The 19,185-nt window shown below is 36.1% G+C and overlaps 1 protein-coding gene across 1 annotated transcript in view; it reads left to right on the top strand.

The window, feature by feature from the left end:
• The first annotated feature begins 2,879 nt into the window (after nt 1-2,879).
• Nucleotides 2,880-19,185, top strand: part of LOC121415975 (IQ domain-containing protein H-like) — a 28,338-nt gene continuing 12,032 nt past the window's right edge. Inside the window, exons 1-14 of the mRNA XM_041609387.1 lie at nt 2,880-3,442; nt 4,210-4,335; nt 6,001-6,098; nt 6,724-6,783; nt 8,038-8,110; nt 8,636-8,755; nt 9,435-9,515; nt 10,893-11,076; nt 11,809-12,035; nt 12,637-12,845; nt 13,648-13,824; nt 14,613-14,772; nt 17,428-17,578; nt 18,315-18,490. Coding sequence (XP_041465321.1) covers nt 3,389-3,442; nt 4,210-4,335; nt 6,001-6,098; nt 6,724-6,783; nt 8,038-8,110; nt 8,636-8,755; nt 9,435-9,515; nt 10,893-11,076; nt 11,809-12,035; nt 12,637-12,845; nt 13,648-13,824; nt 14,613-14,772; nt 17,428-17,578; nt 18,315-18,490 — 1,896 coding nt within the window. The 5' untranslated portion in view covers nt 2,880-3,388. The remainder of the gene's footprint in view (nt 3,443-4,209; nt 4,336-6,000; nt 6,099-6,723; nt 6,784-8,037; nt 8,111-8,635; nt 8,756-9,434; nt 9,516-10,892; nt 11,077-11,808; nt 12,036-12,636; nt 12,846-13,647; nt 13,825-14,612; nt 14,773-17,427; nt 17,579-18,314; nt 18,491-19,185) is intronic.

A 19,185-nucleotide genomic window follows, 5' to 3' on the forward strand; every position in this document is an offset into this window, starting at 1 on the left:
AACAAAGAAAAAATCTCTCTGCTCAAAAAAATGCTCCAGAGATAGATAAGATTATGGGAATGATCCATACATATGTTGAGTCAGCAACAGATTTGCTTGGCATATCTGTTCTCAATATGGATGATGCTCAGTGAGTCAAAGACCAAATAAATGTTTCTGCAACTACTGAGAATTATTTTTGCATGAAATTTCATCCTTGGTTGCAGAAATAAGTCAATTTGATTTATGATCTGAGCACAGGAAATTCATTTGCAATATCCTCTATTGGGTATCAAAAATGTGAAAAATATTGTGCATTTACTGCATTTAAAATATACTTTACTCTTTGAATACATAGGAGGCGGTGCACTCTTATTGGTTGAAGTCTTTGAATGCTAGTTCTTACAAGATATCTGATTGGATATTGTTTAAAGTGGGTTTGGATTGGCTGACTTGTCACACAAGTTGTAGTGATTCTCAAACCTATTGGTTTGTAAACATTTTAAAAGTATTCAGCATACCACCGAAATCTGCCCATGGACATTCTTAGATAAATCTGTAATGTGATACCCTCCACATTCCCCCTGCCCCTATTGAAATGAATGTTAATCATGCAGAGGCAACTTGTCCTTTTGTGTCCAGCAGATTTCTAAAAATAATAATCAGTTTGGTCCATGATTAATAAATGACCAAAATTACAAAATATCAAATCTTCTTTTGATTTATGTTGTAAATACCTGTCAATATATCGTCGTAGGCACCACGAGCCGTCCTCTCTGGAATAGATACAGTGTGCTATCACGCCTCGCGATTTCACCACGAATTGTCCGCTCTGTTACGATGCCCACTGTAGCATAAATAATTCACTTCAAGAAAATTTAAAGATACGGGATGAAACTTTGGAACCTGAACTATCAAACGAAGACACCAGTAAATAATTTGCTCTCCTTGTAGGTGCACTTATTGCTGGTTTTAAAAAAAGCTTTTCTTTAAATGCGTTTTCTGCAAAACTAACTTTCGCATTGAAGTGCGCAGAGAGGACGGTTCGTGATGCGTGCGATGATATGTGATGAATAATGATGGATTGAGATGAAATGTAGATTGATTGCTTATTTGCATTTTTGACTGACGGAGTGTGAGGAGAGAGCTCGAGACGTGTCATCAAAGTTGTCACTGCAGAAAATTTGTCCTTATCTGACAGTTACCATGGTAACAGTGAAGGAAAATTTGTTCTCGTCCAATCAAAACCAAGTCCGTTAACAAACGAAATGCCCCACTGGAAGCTATGTCAGCACTAACAGATAATTATTTAATTTTACTTCGATAACTGGAAGCGACCTGTGCTTCTAAGCCAATCAAAAAGCAAAGATTTTACTGATATTGCCTGATTTTATGTCGGTGCTGACAGCTTTCATGAAATGCCCCCTGAAGTGATTTTTTTTTAAAAATGACAAAAAGTGAACAAAGTTGAAAAATGCAGACATTTTGAGGTCTATCTTTTATCATATCTCCCAGCCCTTAGTATTAATGTATATATTTTTATCATGCCCTCTTTCCCTAATTACAAAAGGCCTTTACTATTTATACTTCTATTTTGAAGATGTGATATAAAAAGTTGGGGGAATGATATGAAATAGCAGGGGCAGCGCTATGACATTTTTTTATGGAGGAGCAATATAGAATGCGACAGTCAACCTTTTCCTCATATTTTTTTGGGGGGGGCATATTACAAGCGCAGATCCAGGGGTGGGGGCGAAAGGTTAGTGCAAAAACAAAAGAAGCATGGCTCTGTAAACATTGGGAATAATGATCAGTTCTTTACTTTTTTCTTTTTTTTTAATTTAAACTTGTCAAGTTTTTCAGGAGGCAAAATTACCTTCATTTGTGACAGAGGTTCTTTTTTTGCATGTCAAATTTTTTTTAAACGGTGACCTTTATTTGTGACTGAAGCTCTTAGATAATATTTTTTGAGGAAACGAGATGCTCCTAGCTAGAATTCATATGAAATAAATGATCAGGGGCAGCGCTATAGCATTTTTAATGGAGGAGCAATATAGAATGCGACAGTCAACCTTTTCTTCTTATTTTAGGCTGGGAGGGGGCATATTACAAGCACAGAAAGGTTAGTGCATGCCCCATAAAATTTTCAAAAACAAAAGAAGCACCTCTGTAAACTGATTTGATTTGGAAATAATGATATTTTCTTTATTTTTTAAAATCTTTTTTTATTCATTTTTTTATTTATTTTTTTTTTTTTGCTTGTTAGGTTATTCAGGGGGCAAAATGACCTTCAGTTGTGACTGATGTTCTTTTTTGGCTCAATTCTTTTTGGAAACGAAATGCCCCTGGAATGCCATTTATTATTTTCTCTTTTTGGGGGTCAAATTTTGGGTACTCATTAAAAGCACCCCCTTGACAGGCTATTAAAAATCCTTGTACGCAAGTGTTTATCGATGATAAGATTATTCTGTGGTTGAGAAAGGTGAAATCTTTCCGAATTTATACCAAACAACAGAGGTAAGAATTTGATTCAGAGTAACAAATAATTTTTTGTTTTGGCAAAAGAAGCTGCTGAAAACTGCTTATCTAAAAAAAGAGCCAATGGAGTAAATTAGAGAGTCAAAAGGGGCCTAAGCTTTCGACTCTAATTTTTTGTTTTGAATATTTTATTTTCTCTTTCAAATCAATAAGTTTACAATCACAATTCATATAAATAAAGATTCATTGCATGTATACAATAAATAAACATTCAAACAAATTAATTTATCAATATCAATGAGATTACAAATATTTTAAAAATAATTACAAAATAATAATTGTTTACCTCAAGCGCCAGCTTTCGTCAAAAAAATTATAGTTATTTCGCTATCCCTCCTCATTTATTGACAGTACGCAGACAACGTAGGGTGGTGGGGAGCAGCGCACCCTAATTGTTGACATGTTGCTTCGTTACGTCTTTAATGGGGGAAGGTCATCTCATCGCTTGATGAACAGGATTCTTGTCTAGTGATTAGACATTAGTGACACCCCGCGCAGGGACGTCTCTCCTTCACATGTCAGCTGAGATTAAGGATCAAACTGCCTTTTTCAATTTCCAAACGATGTATCTCAAATACTAAGAGAAAATTCCAGTCACCGACGTTGATCGATCGGGGACCGGAGTCGGAGAGGTTACATTCTCGAGCCGAGAGACCCCGCTAGTCTACGCCGAGTCTGGCCCGTGCGTGCCCGACCGTTCCCGATCCGAAGAGACGGAGTTGTGCTGGCCTGGTTGGTTGGCCACAGCCCAGGCCACAGACACAAGTCAAGAAGCAAGCGAGGCAGAGGAGTTAGACATAGACTCGAGTCTAGGGAGGAATTTCAGACATCAGATTTAATTTATTTCAGAAACTTTGGCATCAAATAAAAAATGACAGAGGTTGTTGACAGACGACCAGAAGATGTTGGTGAAATTCTTGTGAAGGTTTGTTTGTCTTTCGACTTCCCCCTTTTTTGCCATGGTCCATGACAATTACTTAGCCAGGACTCAGGAGGCTTCTACTCTAGAGAGTAAAAATCATTTACTAACTTTTGCTTACTGTCCAGGAACCCAGGGATTCCATATCTGCATGTAACTCACAGTAACACCAAAAAACCTGAAAAATTTGCCCCCCCCCCCCCCCGAGATTTCAACTTCTATCTAACCTAGGCTGAATAATGTAAATGGGATACAACTTCATTTCAGACATTTCTACGCTATCGATTTTATTTTTAAACAAGAATTCGTCAATAAAATGAGAAAAATATTATGAAAAGATGGGGGAGACTTGCCCAATGTTTACACCGCCATCCTGTTTCTCATTGTTCTTCGCCAACCTTATGGATGCAACGTATTGAATTTTAACTTAACTAAAGTAAAGTTTGAACTTTGAAGACAAATTTTTTTTTTTTAAGTGTCCAGACAACCAACCCCCCATCTAAAATAAATAAGAATTAAGATGGAGTATAGTATTAGAATGCAGTCTTTCTCGAGTTCTTCCATTATGACATTGTAATTAGTTAATTGCCATCTAGCCATTATTTCTAGGTGGGCATTTAGTAATTGCAAGTTATGATAAAAAAATAAGTTTCTTTTCATTGTGCAGTTTTTTTTTTCAAAAGTTCAGCTTTTCTGTGCCTTTTTTCTTCTTTAAAAAAATTAATTTGGGTTGAATTTCCTTTTCATTTATTGCCATTATGATCTTTCTAAAGGTACAAGAAGATCTACAGCATCTTCGTGATGAACTTCTTCAGAAGAGTCTTGCAGGTGGAACCAGAGAGCTTGTTAATATCCAGCTCCTGGAGAATGCTATTCAGAAAGCAGAAGATGGAATTAAGGTAATTGAAGATGCTCCTTTTTCATTGAAACTTAAACACAACTCAAAAAATCAATCTGACATAATTCAAATTATTGTTTGAATGAGGGGGGGGGTTGCATTCGATTGCTGATCTGCAGCATGTCTTAGGGTGCGTTTATTCGACACTTTTTACCCTAGAATCATGATTAGAATCATGATTCAAATCACGATTCTGCAGAATCACGATTGCGTTTAGTCGAAATTGAATATAATCATGATTAGAATCACAAACATGAAACACGAAAAAAGGGGCGTTTGGAAAGACGTTTCTGTAGAATCACGAACGAAAAAGGTCGTATAAACGATATCGTGATTTGAATCATGATTCTATGACGTCATTGTGTCGTGCTTCTTCCGGGTTCGACTCAAAGGTGCGCGCTGTGTTTCGTGCAGGTTAATTTTCGTGTAGCAGTATTGCCAGCATTTAGGAATTATCATTCTGTGTATTGTACCCCCGGGGTTGTACTGTAGCGTCATTTGTATATTTCATTGTTTTCATCAATCATTTCTTCAAGTTCCAAAGGCACAAATTGGACTGATCGACGATGAACTCAGGGCTCTGCTTCATTGGCGGCGGAAGCAAAAAATTTTAGGAGGGGACAACCAATTTTTTTGACAAGCAAAAAAAAAAAAAAAAAGATTCTCAACCCAAAAATTTCAGGGAGGGCGCAGGAAAATAAATTGACAAGCAAAAAAAAAAAAAAAAAGGTCATCAACTAAAAATTTAGGGGGGGACCGTCCCCCCTCCCCAAATTTAGGGGGGGACACGTCCCCCCTGTCCCCCCCCCCCCCCCTTCCGCCGCCTATGCTCTGCTTGTGCTTTGGGCTCATCCTGAAGCACAACCATCGGGATTCACAGAAATAAGACGATCCCTTTCAGCGGCGCTTGCGAGGGAGGGATTTCAACGGAGATGTGGCACCGCCTGTCGAGACAAAATTAACAGAATTCGTGCCTAGTACAGGACCATCATAGACAAGAAAAATCGATCGGGAGGTGGGAGGGAGGATAATGACCCCTTCTGGTTCCCGATCAAAAACAATATGAGGTACAATACATGGAATTCTGGAAGTAAAAGATTTATTTTTCGGAAGCCGAGTAAGCGTTGCACTTGCACAAACGTTTGCTCGTTAGCTCCGGCGGCAGCAAAAATCTAGCAGGCGACGTGAAGTTAGAAACACGTGCGAAAATGTTGACCTATACTTCCTGGGTCAAACTGCGCACTGTGATGCGCACTGGATCGGCCCGAATTCAGGGAGAAACAGCGTTAGAAAGATGGTCGTATAAACACTGATTCTGTCGGATCGTGATTCATGCTGCTGTTTTGAATCATGATTCAAATCGTAATTTAAATCATGATTCTGGGTCGAGGTCGCATAAACGCAGCCTTAAATGTATGTGGGTGTGGGGGGAAAAAGAGATGAAGTAAGGATTAAGCCCTGTAACAAACATTTGTGGAATGCAAATTTTGAATCCTGATTCTGATCAGCTGATTGTGGGTTTGTGGAACAATATGCCACAAATGATTTGAGCATTGTCATTTGCGATTGATCCTCAGTATTTGTGTTAATGGTATTTTGCAATTAGACAATCATATAATGTCTTTTTGTGCTCATTATTAATAAATATTATTCATAAATCTGGCAGGAGCAATCAGAGAAGATATTGAATGTAGTAAACAACCGAGTGACGACCCTTCCTTCTGTGGATTCTAAAGTCAAGATACAGGAGCCGTCTTTCACACAGTGAGTTTCTTGATTTTACCTAGTGAGTTGTACCATCTACCAATCACCGGATGCTATATCATTAAGCAATACATTGCATCCCAGAAGAAAAATGAAACTGATAATCAATGTTTTATCGTTACTTAATTGTAAATCTGAATGCCTATTATCATATCATTATACATGTATCAATTAAATGCTAAGAATAAGAAAACTCTAGTATTCTCTATCAATCTGTAAAGAAAAAGGTCACTAAATTGCTTGAATTGATAATGTGAAGTAAATAGTATTGTCAGTGTCTCCTTTGACGTATGTTAATAAGTAAATTATTATTAAACTATAAACAATATTTTGTAATGTTCATGTCAGATATTAAGTCTTTGAAAAGATAAATACAGCACTTATCAGATGATATCTTGCATGGACATTTTCATGGATCCCTGATAATATGAAACTTTTCTTGATTCTTTACTATTGTATTGTTCTTCACTTCAATATCACTAGTCTACTCTTCTAAGCCTTATTTTATATTCATAATCATGCTAAAGGTAAATGTAATGTAATAGTTTTTAACCCATTTTTGTGGTTGTAAATATTGTTGGTATTGGTATTGGTAAGAGACAATTGTTTATTTTTTTTCCTACAGAGAGGCAATATGGGACATAAGTACTGTGAATGATTCCAACAAATATGGCAGAAGTGAAAGGTATGAAACTTCGCTCACTGTGCTGCATGTCTCACTATTTGCATCTCTATTTATGCATTGTACTATTTACAGTTTATTATGCTTTATTCAACTTGAAATGCAGACATAGAATATGGGGGGAGGAAGGAAATTGTTTTTATTTTTTACAGCCACTTTTTCATTCTGATATTTTCTGCTATCCTTTATCAAGATATATTTGAGTTTGAAGAACAAATAATCAGTGATGATAAAAATCAGAGTAATAATCTTGACTATGGCTGCTATGGCCCATATTCTGAAGTCAGGTTTATCTTAGATCATGGTCTAACTCTTAGAGGAAGCCAAAAGTGTCAAAATTTTTATCAAGTTGTATGTTCTTATATTTACTGTGCTCTCTGCTAATTCTTCAATGGTGAAGACAATAATCTATTTATACTTCCTAAAACAATTGTGAATGATTTAAGAGCCAAATGAGCTGAAATACATGTATGGTATCTCTAAGTACTGTTAGTGAGTAACAATTGGCTATCCATACTTAAACCATGGACCTACTTGCTAGTATGTCCATGCTTAAACCACACCTTTAAAGGACAAGTCCACCCCAACAAAAACTTGATTTGAATAAAAAGAGAAAAATTCAACAAGCATAACACTGAAAATGTCATCAAAATCGGATGTAAAAAAAGAAAGTTATGGCATTTTAAAGTTTCGCTTCATTTCACAAAACAGTTATATGCACATCTCGGTCGGTATGCAAATAAGGAACTGATGACATCACTCACTATTTCTTTTGTATTTTATAATATGAAATATGAAATATTTTTATTTTCTCGTCATTGTCATGTGAAATGAAGTTTCATTCCTCCCTGAACACGTGGAATTCCATTATTTTAACATTTTGTGCTTCGGGCAAGTAGGTCCTAATTGTCAAATTCGTAAAAATTGAAATATTGTATAATTCAAACAATAAAAAACAAAAGAAATAGTGAGTGACATCATCGACTCTCTTATTTGGATGTAACTGGCTCGTTCATATAACTATTTTGTTAAAAATAAGCGAAACTTTGAAATGTCATAACTTTCTTATTTTACATCCGATTTTAATGAAATTTTCAGCATTGTGCTTGTCTGATTTTTCTTTATTGATTCAAATCAACATTTTTCTGAGGTGGACTTGACCTTTAAACCTGAGTTTAAGTTTAACCTGACTTCAGAATATGGGCCTATGAATAGAGGATTCATCTGGTTTGTATGCTCATCTTTTAATTTATGCAGGAAGTTGAATCGTCTTGCTGCAATTGAGCCGTCAACTGGTGGAGGTCCTTTTGGGCCTTCCCCTGGTCAACAGGTAAGCAGTCACTGAAATCATAGTTTCCTTTACTGTGTGTTCCAGCAATAAATGAATTGCAAAGGTGCATTTTCATAAATTTTATCAGAATCTGAATCAATGTGACAAGATTCTGATCACATGTCTGTAGGGACCATATTTCATTTATCATGTAGCTCCTCACTATGAGATGTACTTGAGCATTCAGGTTTCACTCAAGTGCTGTCTAATGCCTTCCTATAAAATTCCTAAATTTGCTTTGTAGATTATTTGTGAATTTAAGCGTCCATTTGCAATTTAATAAGCTGTAGCTGACAAAGTGAAAGTAACCTGCATTGGTACTGCTTGTTATCAATATCATGGCTATACATGTTTTGTAATGTTGTTGGTGTTATAAATAGTGATTGGTAGACATTTTAAAGTTTGAAAATGATCATTCTAATACATGAAAATGGTATAAACAGAAGATTTGATAAAGATGATCTGATGATAATTGATATTTCCAGAGTGCTCATTATCGCGGAATTTCTTTTTTTTCTGTTTCAGAGTAAATATAATCTGAACATGAAATTATTATCCGATCCAACTAATAGTCAGAACAGAAAGGCCATCAATGAAAACTACAGCGTTTCTCTTCCAGTCATAGTAGACAAAAGAAAACACAAGGTAAGACCCCAACCTGCCCCTTCCCCCTCTCCCCATCCCCCAGCTTTGTTACATGTACATGTATATGCATTCAATTTTTCAAAAAAGGCCTGTTGGTCAGGATAATTCTTTTTGTATACACACACAATTTGTGTTTTTTAATTATAGATATTGGAATCTACCTATATTGGAGGTATCTCTAAGGCTTCAACGGGCAAAGTCATCTTGTCATATGCATTGAGACTTTTGTATAGTGATTATATGAATTGCTTGTTTCTTTAGGAAAATGCAGTTTAAGATATCCCAGAGTGTAATATTTCATTGCCAGAGGGTGGCAGGTACTGCATGGTGCATCCAAAGAAGGATATCAAGAGAAATATGATAAAGATACATGTACGTAAAGGATGAATGGACCACCAGTCCTAATAGCTCCACCTCAAGTCCTCAACTACTCATATCTGGCCAGGTTCATTTATATCGATAATGCAACATAGTCTTATGATATAGGTCCTTAACACGCTGCTTCACTACTCAATACATTCATATTGCAATAATTATGTTACCAAGTTAGCAAAACAGGTACCTTTCAAAATACTAGTTGACTCATAGGCATATCTTTACACTAAATATCTACAAAAACACTGTCAATGAGAGATAGCACATATTTTAAACCATTTTTTTTTCAATATTCATTCCACAGCCTCCAACACAGAAGGTTGTAATAGGTTCCACGATTGATCATCTAGCAGTATTACCCAAAGCCAACAGAGTGGATCCACAGGTAAGCCTGGCAAATCATTTGCATTCATCTCACAGATCAATGGTGTAAATCCAAGTGATGAACCTGTTGTTCAGGGTAGGATGAACGGTTTCATCCCCTCCCCCCATGTGAATCGTATGACGTCATGGATATATATCCGACTCTAAATCGGTACGTTGGCTCAGTTGGTAGATCAGCCGCCTTACAACCGGAGGTCAGGAGTTCAAGCCCTGGCCGTATCAGACCAAAATACGTTAAAAGATGGGAGTTGCTGCTACCCTGTTTGGCATTCAACAATACAAGGGATAGAGCTATGTCAATCTGGCGCTGCACAATGGCTGCCGGGCCCACGATCAATCGGGCAAAGAGAATTTTTGGAGTATTGCTATTTCAGATTTCATTTTGAACAATAAAAGATGGATTTTTTCATTTTTTCAGTAATGCCCAGGTCACAGATACATGCATCATTATTAAATGGTGTTTTAACAGTACTGTCAAACTTGTCTAAGTGGGCACCTACCTGTGTATAGGGAAATTGTCTTTAGTGGCCACCAAAATTATTTGCCATTTGAAAGTAATATGTGTTGTAGAACCGGTCTATTAAGGTCATCTGTCTCCAGTAGTCACGTTTTCTGTTTTCGTTTGGTGGCCTTTAATAATAAATAAGTTTGACTTTACAGGTATTTAGATTTTATTGTGTGTTGTGAGAGTCAATAAGTCAACTAAATGTACATGTTTCAGACTTGAATGTGACATATGTTCCAAACTTGCCAAATTAATTAAATTTTAATTTTAATTGTAGAATTGAATAATCCTACATTGTGGCTGTATTGTTTGAAGGATTTTCATGACAAATCCAGTTGTAGTTGTGAGTCTGTCATGATTTTCAGCTATGACTTTGAACAGATAAAGCTATTAAATGTATTAAATTTTGAACAGATACTGGGTAAAGCTATTGAACGTAGTGTTTAACAAGACTAATTTTAGAAATATCAGATTGAGGTCCATCTACATAAAAGGTACAATCAATTCTGCTTTTAACTGTTACTGTCAATCTATAATCAACCATGTATGAAAAGTGACATTAAGTTTTAAAGATTCATATTCAGTTGCATCCATATCAGTTTGTGCAAACATTATTTAGGTTTGGTGGACATTTATCATCTTGGAGATGAGTTGAAAATTCATCATCTTTCTCTTGCTTTCCCTCTCTTTCTCTTCTCCTTTTTCTCTGTTTCTCTCCTTTTTTTCTCTCTCTCTGTGTTTCTTTATAACCTTTCCAACTCTCTTTCTCTCACTTCCTACTTTCTCTCTCTCTACTACCCTCTCTCTACTCCCCCTCTCTTTCTCTCTCTTTGCATCTGACTTTCAACCTTTTTCTATCTCTTTCTCTCTTAGCTGTTACCGCCAGCCATCACAGAGAAGGATGCAAAGAAGGGTATCCTGAGTCTGATGGAAAGAGGTCTGATTCCTCCTGCCGCTGAGTTGACCCTTGACCCTAGCCCGGTCAGGCAAAGATTAGTGACCTTGCATGACCCACAGGAGAAGAAAGAAACCAAAGCTGGCTCGGGTCCATTCGGAGGTAGGTTAACCCATTGACTGCTGAATTCTATAACTCCTCAACTCGGGCAACAATTGCTGCGATGGAAAAATCTGCACGTAAAGCCAAACTGAAAAAACTAACCTCCAAAACTAAATAAACCCTTATCCTTAGATTTACATTGTTCTGAACAAAGATTGCTATAATGATTTTTATCCTAACTCTAACCCTTTGCCCTCTTATAGACTGGATCAAATGTTGCAGGAGCAAGTGTCGTAAGAACACATGTTGTGTCACCTTGTAAAGGGACCACTCTGTTCCCCAAAGCAATGATTTAATGATGATGGTGGTTATGATGATGATGGCGAAGATGATGATGATGATGGTGGTGGTGATGATGATGATGATGGTGATGGTGGTGATGATGTTACATTGCACCTATCATTTCTGCAGAGTGCTCTAATTGTCGTTACCTTGGCTGTAGATAATGCTCTAGACAAGGACAGTTAATTCTGCTCAGGAAAAGAGCGGGGGGCGATTACACACAATTATTCGACCTCAATTCATTGAGCTAGATATTCTGGTGCCACAGTCAGGGACCGCATGTTTCCATTCATTAATAGGTTAACCCATTTACTTCCGAATTTTGCCATTCCCAGAGGCATTACAGGGACTACCTAGTTCCAGTAGGCAAGGGCTGTAACTGTCTCCCCAAAGAAAGATGCCACTCCAAATGAATAATTTTCTCTTATATTGTTTACACCTGTATTTCAGATGGCATGTACAACCTTGCTGCTGTGAAGCTAGACTCCGATATCCTGAATGCATCCCGAGACCAGATCTCCCCAGCGAGAGGGAATGCCAACACTCCAAAGACATTACAAACAGGTCCTAGTGATGAGAACATGACATGGGCATCCCCGAGGTCAAGGGGTCACTCGGCAAAATCCAACAAATCACAAGACATGGTAGCTGTCAGCGTGAAAGCACTGGAACCATTGGTGAGTGGTCATTTAGATATAAAACTGTTGACTCTTCTGCTCTACTTTGACAAAAGAAACTAGTGACAAAGTAATCTGTTGTGTATCAAATGTCTTTTAGCTTTGTGATATTATTAAATTTTTCAATTTGATTCATGATTGCCTAAACATTTGATTGATAACAAGTTTCCCCAATCAATACTGTTCATCTTGGTTCAAAGCTCAATAGTGGTGACTATATTCTCTGTTGTTTATGCGAAGACACAATTTTTTATTTATCAATTTTAGTGAATGGCAGCAAGGCTATTTAATGCACTGTTCTGATAGCCTATCAGAGTTGTACACTTCATGTTTATTTCATCTTTCATTTTGCTTTGTTTGATTTTGCCTTCTGTCTATTCTTGCATTTGCTCTTGAAAGAGCAAGTCAAACAATTCTAAGCTTATGACTTAAGAACTCTATTCAGGAGATTGCAGAATTTAATTATATACAGAGTTGCTTTCGTTTGTCTTGGGATAGCAGATACCAAGGATTACCTATGCTTCCAGCAGCATTATTAAGTTGTTTGGTTTGGTATATTTGTCGGTAATACATTCGATAACTTTTGTTTACCTTCTCTCAGCCCCCGCCCACAACCCCTGCCAGCGAGTTCAAGCACTTGAGCCATCGCTTTGTGGTCCAGCACGGGCGTGTGAGGGACCATACCAAGGACTACCTGGGCTTCAAGCAACACTATTGCCTCTCCTGGGGAAATATCGTCACCATGCTCAAATATCTTCAGAAGCTCCTCACAAACTATGCAATCCCCATCGCTTTCATCAATGGAGACAAGTAAGAAAAGAAAAGTAGTCACTTGAAGAAAGTTCCCACCCAGATGTCAAGTGGGATAGGATAAAGAAGTACAGTTGGGGACAATTTTTACACAAGTTTTGAAGAAAATCCATAAGAGAATATGCAGTGGTATTTAATGTTAAATGTTAAACTTACCTACAAAATTCTCTTATAACAAATCAGTTTGAACATTTCCTCATTTTTCAATGAAACTATTGTTATGAGGTCAAAGATCATTTGAAGTCATATAAAGTGTACCTGACAGACTTTCATGAGAAATCAAACTTGGTTAGTGATATGCTCGGGGAATGGGGGGATATTTCATGTTTAATGGTTGAACACAATGGGTGATATTCTGATAGACGTGGTTTAGTCAAACCAGGGTTAATTTAGACCACAATTTATGGAGTGCCAGTTGTCATCTCATTTATCAATTAAAAATTATTCTCCTGCTGCAAAAATGGGTAAAAAGAAATTGTGTTTTGAAATGGGAATGATAGGAAAATACAATACAAAAACATGAATTTTAATTGATTATTTGATACTTTATAATTCCCATGAATATGAATGAAATATTATGAATCTTAGCATTCAATAGAAGTGTGGTTAAATATTCTAGATTAGATAGGGTGAAACCAAGGTTTTATCAGCAGAATATCACCCATTCTGTCGATTGCCTTGTTGATAATGTGCAAACTATATCAATTTGCATTATGTAGCACTCAGCATGAACAACAAAAACGTAAGTCAGAACATACCCAGAATCTAAAATTACACCACCACTTTCTCCTTTGACCTGCAGACTAGCTGATCTTGCCATTGAGTATGAGTTAAACAGACCGCCTAGCAAGGACGTCTTGTTGAGTGTGTGTATGAACATTGACGATGTTAGCACCATTATGAACCAACCCGGTAGAAGGTACTTGGCTCCTGATGGTAAACACATGGCTGTCTGTAAGATACAGGCTACTTGGAGAAGGTAAGCGTCTCCTTGACCCCGTTTTACAAAGAGTTGCAATTGATCCAATCAACCAAACTATGGAAAGCCAGTAAAGTCGATATCTATTATGCATTTTTGTTCAAAATATTATCTAACTATGTTTTATTTATACATTCTTTGTTTTCTTGAAAATTCAGTGTGCCTCTCTTTGTTTACAAAAAAGTTGTTCATATTTCTTGTATAAAATATTACATGTATGACCATGATGGATTTCCATAGAACTGAGGTTGGTCAGATCAGTCGTAACACTTTGTAAGATGGCCCCCTGATCTTTCGTGAGGGTTTTTATTTTCATGAAACTGCATATTTTAATTTTACAACATGTAAAATCATTGACACAATTGGGAACTTATTCCCATGTCTCAAACAGCAAGGCTTAGCTAGTTTAATATGTAGAGTAGCCAAGCCCATGTGATTTTCCTACACTGTACACTACTATATCTACCAAAAATACGGTTGGAATATCTTTGGCAAGTTTGTAAGTATTTTTCTTTCATTGCTACTGTTTTTATTCTAAATTCTTTGTATTAAAATTTCCTCAGGAGGTTTAGAAATTTGCCTATGTTCATGGAAAAACTTGATTTAATGTAGTTACAAATTTTAGGAGTTGAGTGAAAATTTTCTTCTAATAATTTTTTTTTCAGTGACTCAAAGATTCTAATGGAATGTAATTCTATTAATTGATTTTAATACATATTTATGTGTTGGATTCGTTGAAGTCCAAAATATGAGAAATACAACCTGTATTTTCCACTTTGCAATGACAGGCACAAAGATCGGACTGCTTACTTGGAGTATAGACGCAAGAAGTGGGCGGCTGGGGTCATTGCAATATCATGGGTCATGAATGTCAAGATGTCAAAGGTCAAACAACAGCTGAAGATAAGCAGAAAGAATCAACTAGATGCATTCAGGAGAAGAGCAAAGGTAATAGGTCCCTTTTTAGCACATAGCTTAAAGGGGAAGTTCACCCTGACAAAAAGTTTATTGTAAAAATAGCAGAAAAAATAATAATAAATATTGCAGAAAATTTGAGAAAATTCATCAAATAATTAAAAAGTTATTAGAATTTCAATTATTTGATTTGTGACGTCATATGCGAGCAGCATTCCTACATAGCGAATGGTAAAAAATCAATGAAATGTCATTTTCTCAGAAAATTGAAAATGGTTTTCACTGAAACTTTTGTATATGCATAGACAAATCATTTCACACCTGATCATGAAAAGAAAACAAAATTAAGTCATCAGGAACCATACAAAATTTGAAATTCATACATATTATATTACATAACACATGGGGCAGCTGCTCGTTTATGACGTCACAAATCCAAAATTATGAAGTCTCATAACTTTCATACTCTTTAACGGATTTTCCTCAAACCTTCACCAATATTTTTTACTATTTTTTCTGCTATTTTTACAACAAAGTTTTCTTCATGGTTAACTTCCCCTTTAAAGGAAACCAAAAAAGGAGAATATCTATCTTATCAGAAAGAATAAAATGAGAGAAGCAATCTAAAACTTACATGTATTTTATCAAAATTGGTTATAGAATAAGCGAGTTATGGATATTTCAAAACTCTTGCTGTACTTTCTATGGGGATCCTCAAATTGGCAAACATACTTCAAAATGACCGATTTTGTGGACAACTGTCCATTTGTTTTGTACACAAATTTTCAGATTTTCCTCATTATCTTTCAAATTGCATCTTGCCTCCTTCTCCGAGCCAAACATATGTTATGGGAAAATATAATTCACACCACATATGTCAAGGTCAGGAGGAGATAATGTGAAATATGTAAACTAAAGAGGAAAATCTGAAAAATTTGTGTACAAAACCAATGGAGAGTTGTATACAAAATCAGCCATTTTGAAGCACTTTTGCCAATTTGAGGATCCCCATAGAAAGTACAATAATACTTTTTAAACGTCCATAAAGTGCTTATTTCATAATCAATTTTGATGAAACCTGTTTGAAATTGTTCCTCTCATTTTACTCTTTCCAATAGGATTGATTCCCTTCTTAGTGTTTGGTTTCCTGTAAAGGGGATGTACACTGGCCAACACCTTGTTGACTGTGTGTTATAAAGAATTAGTATTAAAAAAAACCTTTTTGATATAACCATAAAAAAATGCAGAGAATGAATTCGCCGATATTTTCATTCATATGAAGAAACTACAATGTTTTTTAGAGGACACTATTTGTTTTGTTACTTGGTAATGCAATAAGTGTGGTATGAATATATTGAGTGGTGAATTAGTATTTTATCATTCTAGTGGACCTATATTACAAGACTACACAGCTCAGAATGCTGCATTATGCTGGTCAGATGCGAATAGTTGAAGACCAGGGGAGCATTTCATGAAAGGACTTCTCGGACGTTTTATCCGAAAAGTACCACTTTATCCGACAGTTACCATAGGAACAGTGCCTCTCAGCCAATCAGAATCAAGGAAAGATGTCAGATCTGACAACTTGTCGGATGAAAATATTGATGAAACGCTCCTCCTTTCTGCTTTAAAGCATATTTTTAAATCCCCCTAGAAGTACATGTCACAATTCCACCATTTCGTTACTAGATAATATTAAGGGTGTGACCCAAAACCTTGTTGTGAAGGGTATAAACAAAAAATATGTTTTATTGGATAAATTTACAGAATTTACATCAGATTTTAATTTGTGTGGGTGCCCAATCAAAATTTAATTTATGCATATTTTTGTCTTATTTATATTAAAAAAACGAAGCATCGAGAGAGTTTAAATTTCAGGATATAATCTTTTGTCAGTAGCTTTCTAAAATCCAATGACTAAATACATGTATGTGCTCATTCAGCTATTTTGAATAAAAATGAAAATGTAGTCGAGAGAAGATGCTAGATTTATATTCAAATCCTAACGACCGGAATGAATGTCATTTTTAAATTGTAATGGGTAAAAAATGCATTCAGTGACTACAACACTTTATTTTCTAATCTTTCAATATTACCTGAGTATAGTTCACATTACTAAGCAAAGCTAAAATGGCTTTAATGTTTGATTGTGGGACTCATTGTTTATGATTGACCACATTGATCATTGAGAAAATGTTCTTTATTACACAATCGCAGAAATTGACCTGTTTTTTGGTAAGCTTTCGCTTGCTCGGCTGCAAGCTTCATCAGACCTTCTTAGCTGGAGCTGTTGCTGATGCAGCATGTTAAAGAATGAGATAGTGCATCAAGAAGAGAGCACACCATTCCAAGTCTTCACCCACCCGTATTTATGTGTAATCAGTTGTAAAATATGACATGATTGATAGCTCGTGTACTTGTAAGCTAGTGAACACTTTGCGAGAGTGATCACGAATTTCCTAGAAAGCCAGTTAACACTTTTTGCGAGAGTGATCACGAATTTCCTTGTTGACCATAGTAGATTGCGAGACAAATGAATACCCTCTAGCGATTATTTCAATCCGCAATAATGAACCTATTTAGTATGATTGATAGATTGTTATTGGAAATTTGCTTTTATAACAAGTTTTATAAAATAATCCCCAGGACGCTTCAGCAAAACATTTTCCCTTTTCATTTCTGATACAGACATTGCAGAAATCTTGGGATCGCATCCAGCAGTCACGGCGTGTTCTCATTCATCTTCCCTCACTGGGGTACTCTCAGAAGATACGTTCAACCATCGGTGATTTCAACATCCAACAAAATCAACAGATGGCTAGGTTATGCGACTTACAAGGTTAGTTACTGACACTGCAGCTGCATTTATTCATTACAGGTTCCTTTCATTTACTCATGCATGAAAATTGTTGATTTTGTTTTGTGCAGACACAGTAGGTGGTTTCTAATTTAATCTTGGTGTGCTGATGTTGAATGCAAACATCATGGAGGTGTTTCACAGAGTTAAGTGTGATTTGAATAACAGTCTTGTATAAATGCCGACGCGCACGTGGTGTATAACACGCAATCGCATTGATTTTTTTCATTTTCATTTATTTATTCACGTCCATTAAAATACATTGAGCATAAAAAAACATAAAGAATACATAAAAAAACAAGGAAACAAAGCCACATAGCAAGATGCAAGATAGATTTTAAAAAAGGGCTAAGATTGTATAAGGATAATTACAGTACATGTATAAAAAATGAACATGAAATGGGAAACTGCAAAAGAACAAAGCAAATGTTCTGTCTTGGTACGAAGTAAGCGCACGTCCTGACAAAATTTGACAGATTCAGTGATGTGTTTTATACCGCATGCAACTATGCTACTGGGAATTTAAGAGTGACTCCTCATCATCTCAATTGTGTTGCATGCGTTTCTCTCTATGTCCTCACCATCAACATCAGAATGCAGCCTCCACAGTATCATATGAATGACATTTGCCTTAACACTAAGAAGCTACCGCTGGACAGTGTTTCATATTTTGAGTCTCATTCATTAATGAAAACTATGCAAACATTTTTTGTCTCAGATCCTAATGTTGAAGTGATCTACATATCTCCTGTCACACTGAACGACGAGACTCTCCAGTATTATAACAAGCTGCTAGGTCTAAGAGATGCTGTAGCATCGGGCAATGTGGATGATCAGAAAGACATGGTTTCCAGGTTTAAGATCATCGTACCTGAAGCAGTCAACAGTTTCCCAGTAAGTTCATAATCCTCTTGATATTCTCTATTCATTCGAAGATCAGTCAATATTCCCCAGTAAGTTCATGAACCTCTCGATGTTCACTATCCAATAGGAGACCAGTCAATAGTTTCCAAGTAGATTCATAAACCTCTTGATATTCACTATCCAATAGAAGATCAGTAAATAGTTTTCCAAGGAGGTTCATGAACCTCTAGATATTTACTATCCAATGGAATATCAGTCAATAGTGTCCCAGTAATATTATAAACCTCTCTAGATATTTACTTATCACTTTCCAATGGAAGATCAGTCAATAGTTCCCAGTAAGTTCATAAATCTGTGTAGATATTCACTATCCATTGGAAGATTAGTAAACATTACACAGTAAGTTCATAAATCTCTAGATATTCACTATCCAATGGAAGATCAGTCAATAGTTTCCCCAAGTGATTTTCCCAGTGAAAGGTGACTGTATTCTTCAAGGAAGAGAGCTGAGATATGAACAGGAAATCACTTTATTAATATCTAGTTACTGAAACAAGAAAGTAACTTTTCTCAAATGTGAGATACCAAGTCTTGTTGACTAGGCGACCAAATTAAGATTGTTTTCTACAACATTGACTTTACTGGAGGAATTATTAAGATTGATTACTAATATTTTGATAATAATACATAGCATTTATAAGGTGCTAATTATCTAGTTGCCTATT

This window comes from Lytechinus variegatus, chromosome 5 (genome assembly GCF_018143015.1).
Source record: "Lytechinus variegatus isolate NC3 chromosome 5, Lvar_3.0, whole genome shotgun sequence".
Lineage (NCBI taxonomy): Eukaryota > Metazoa > Echinodermata > Echinoidea > Temnopleuroida > Toxopneustidae > Lytechinus > Lytechinus variegatus.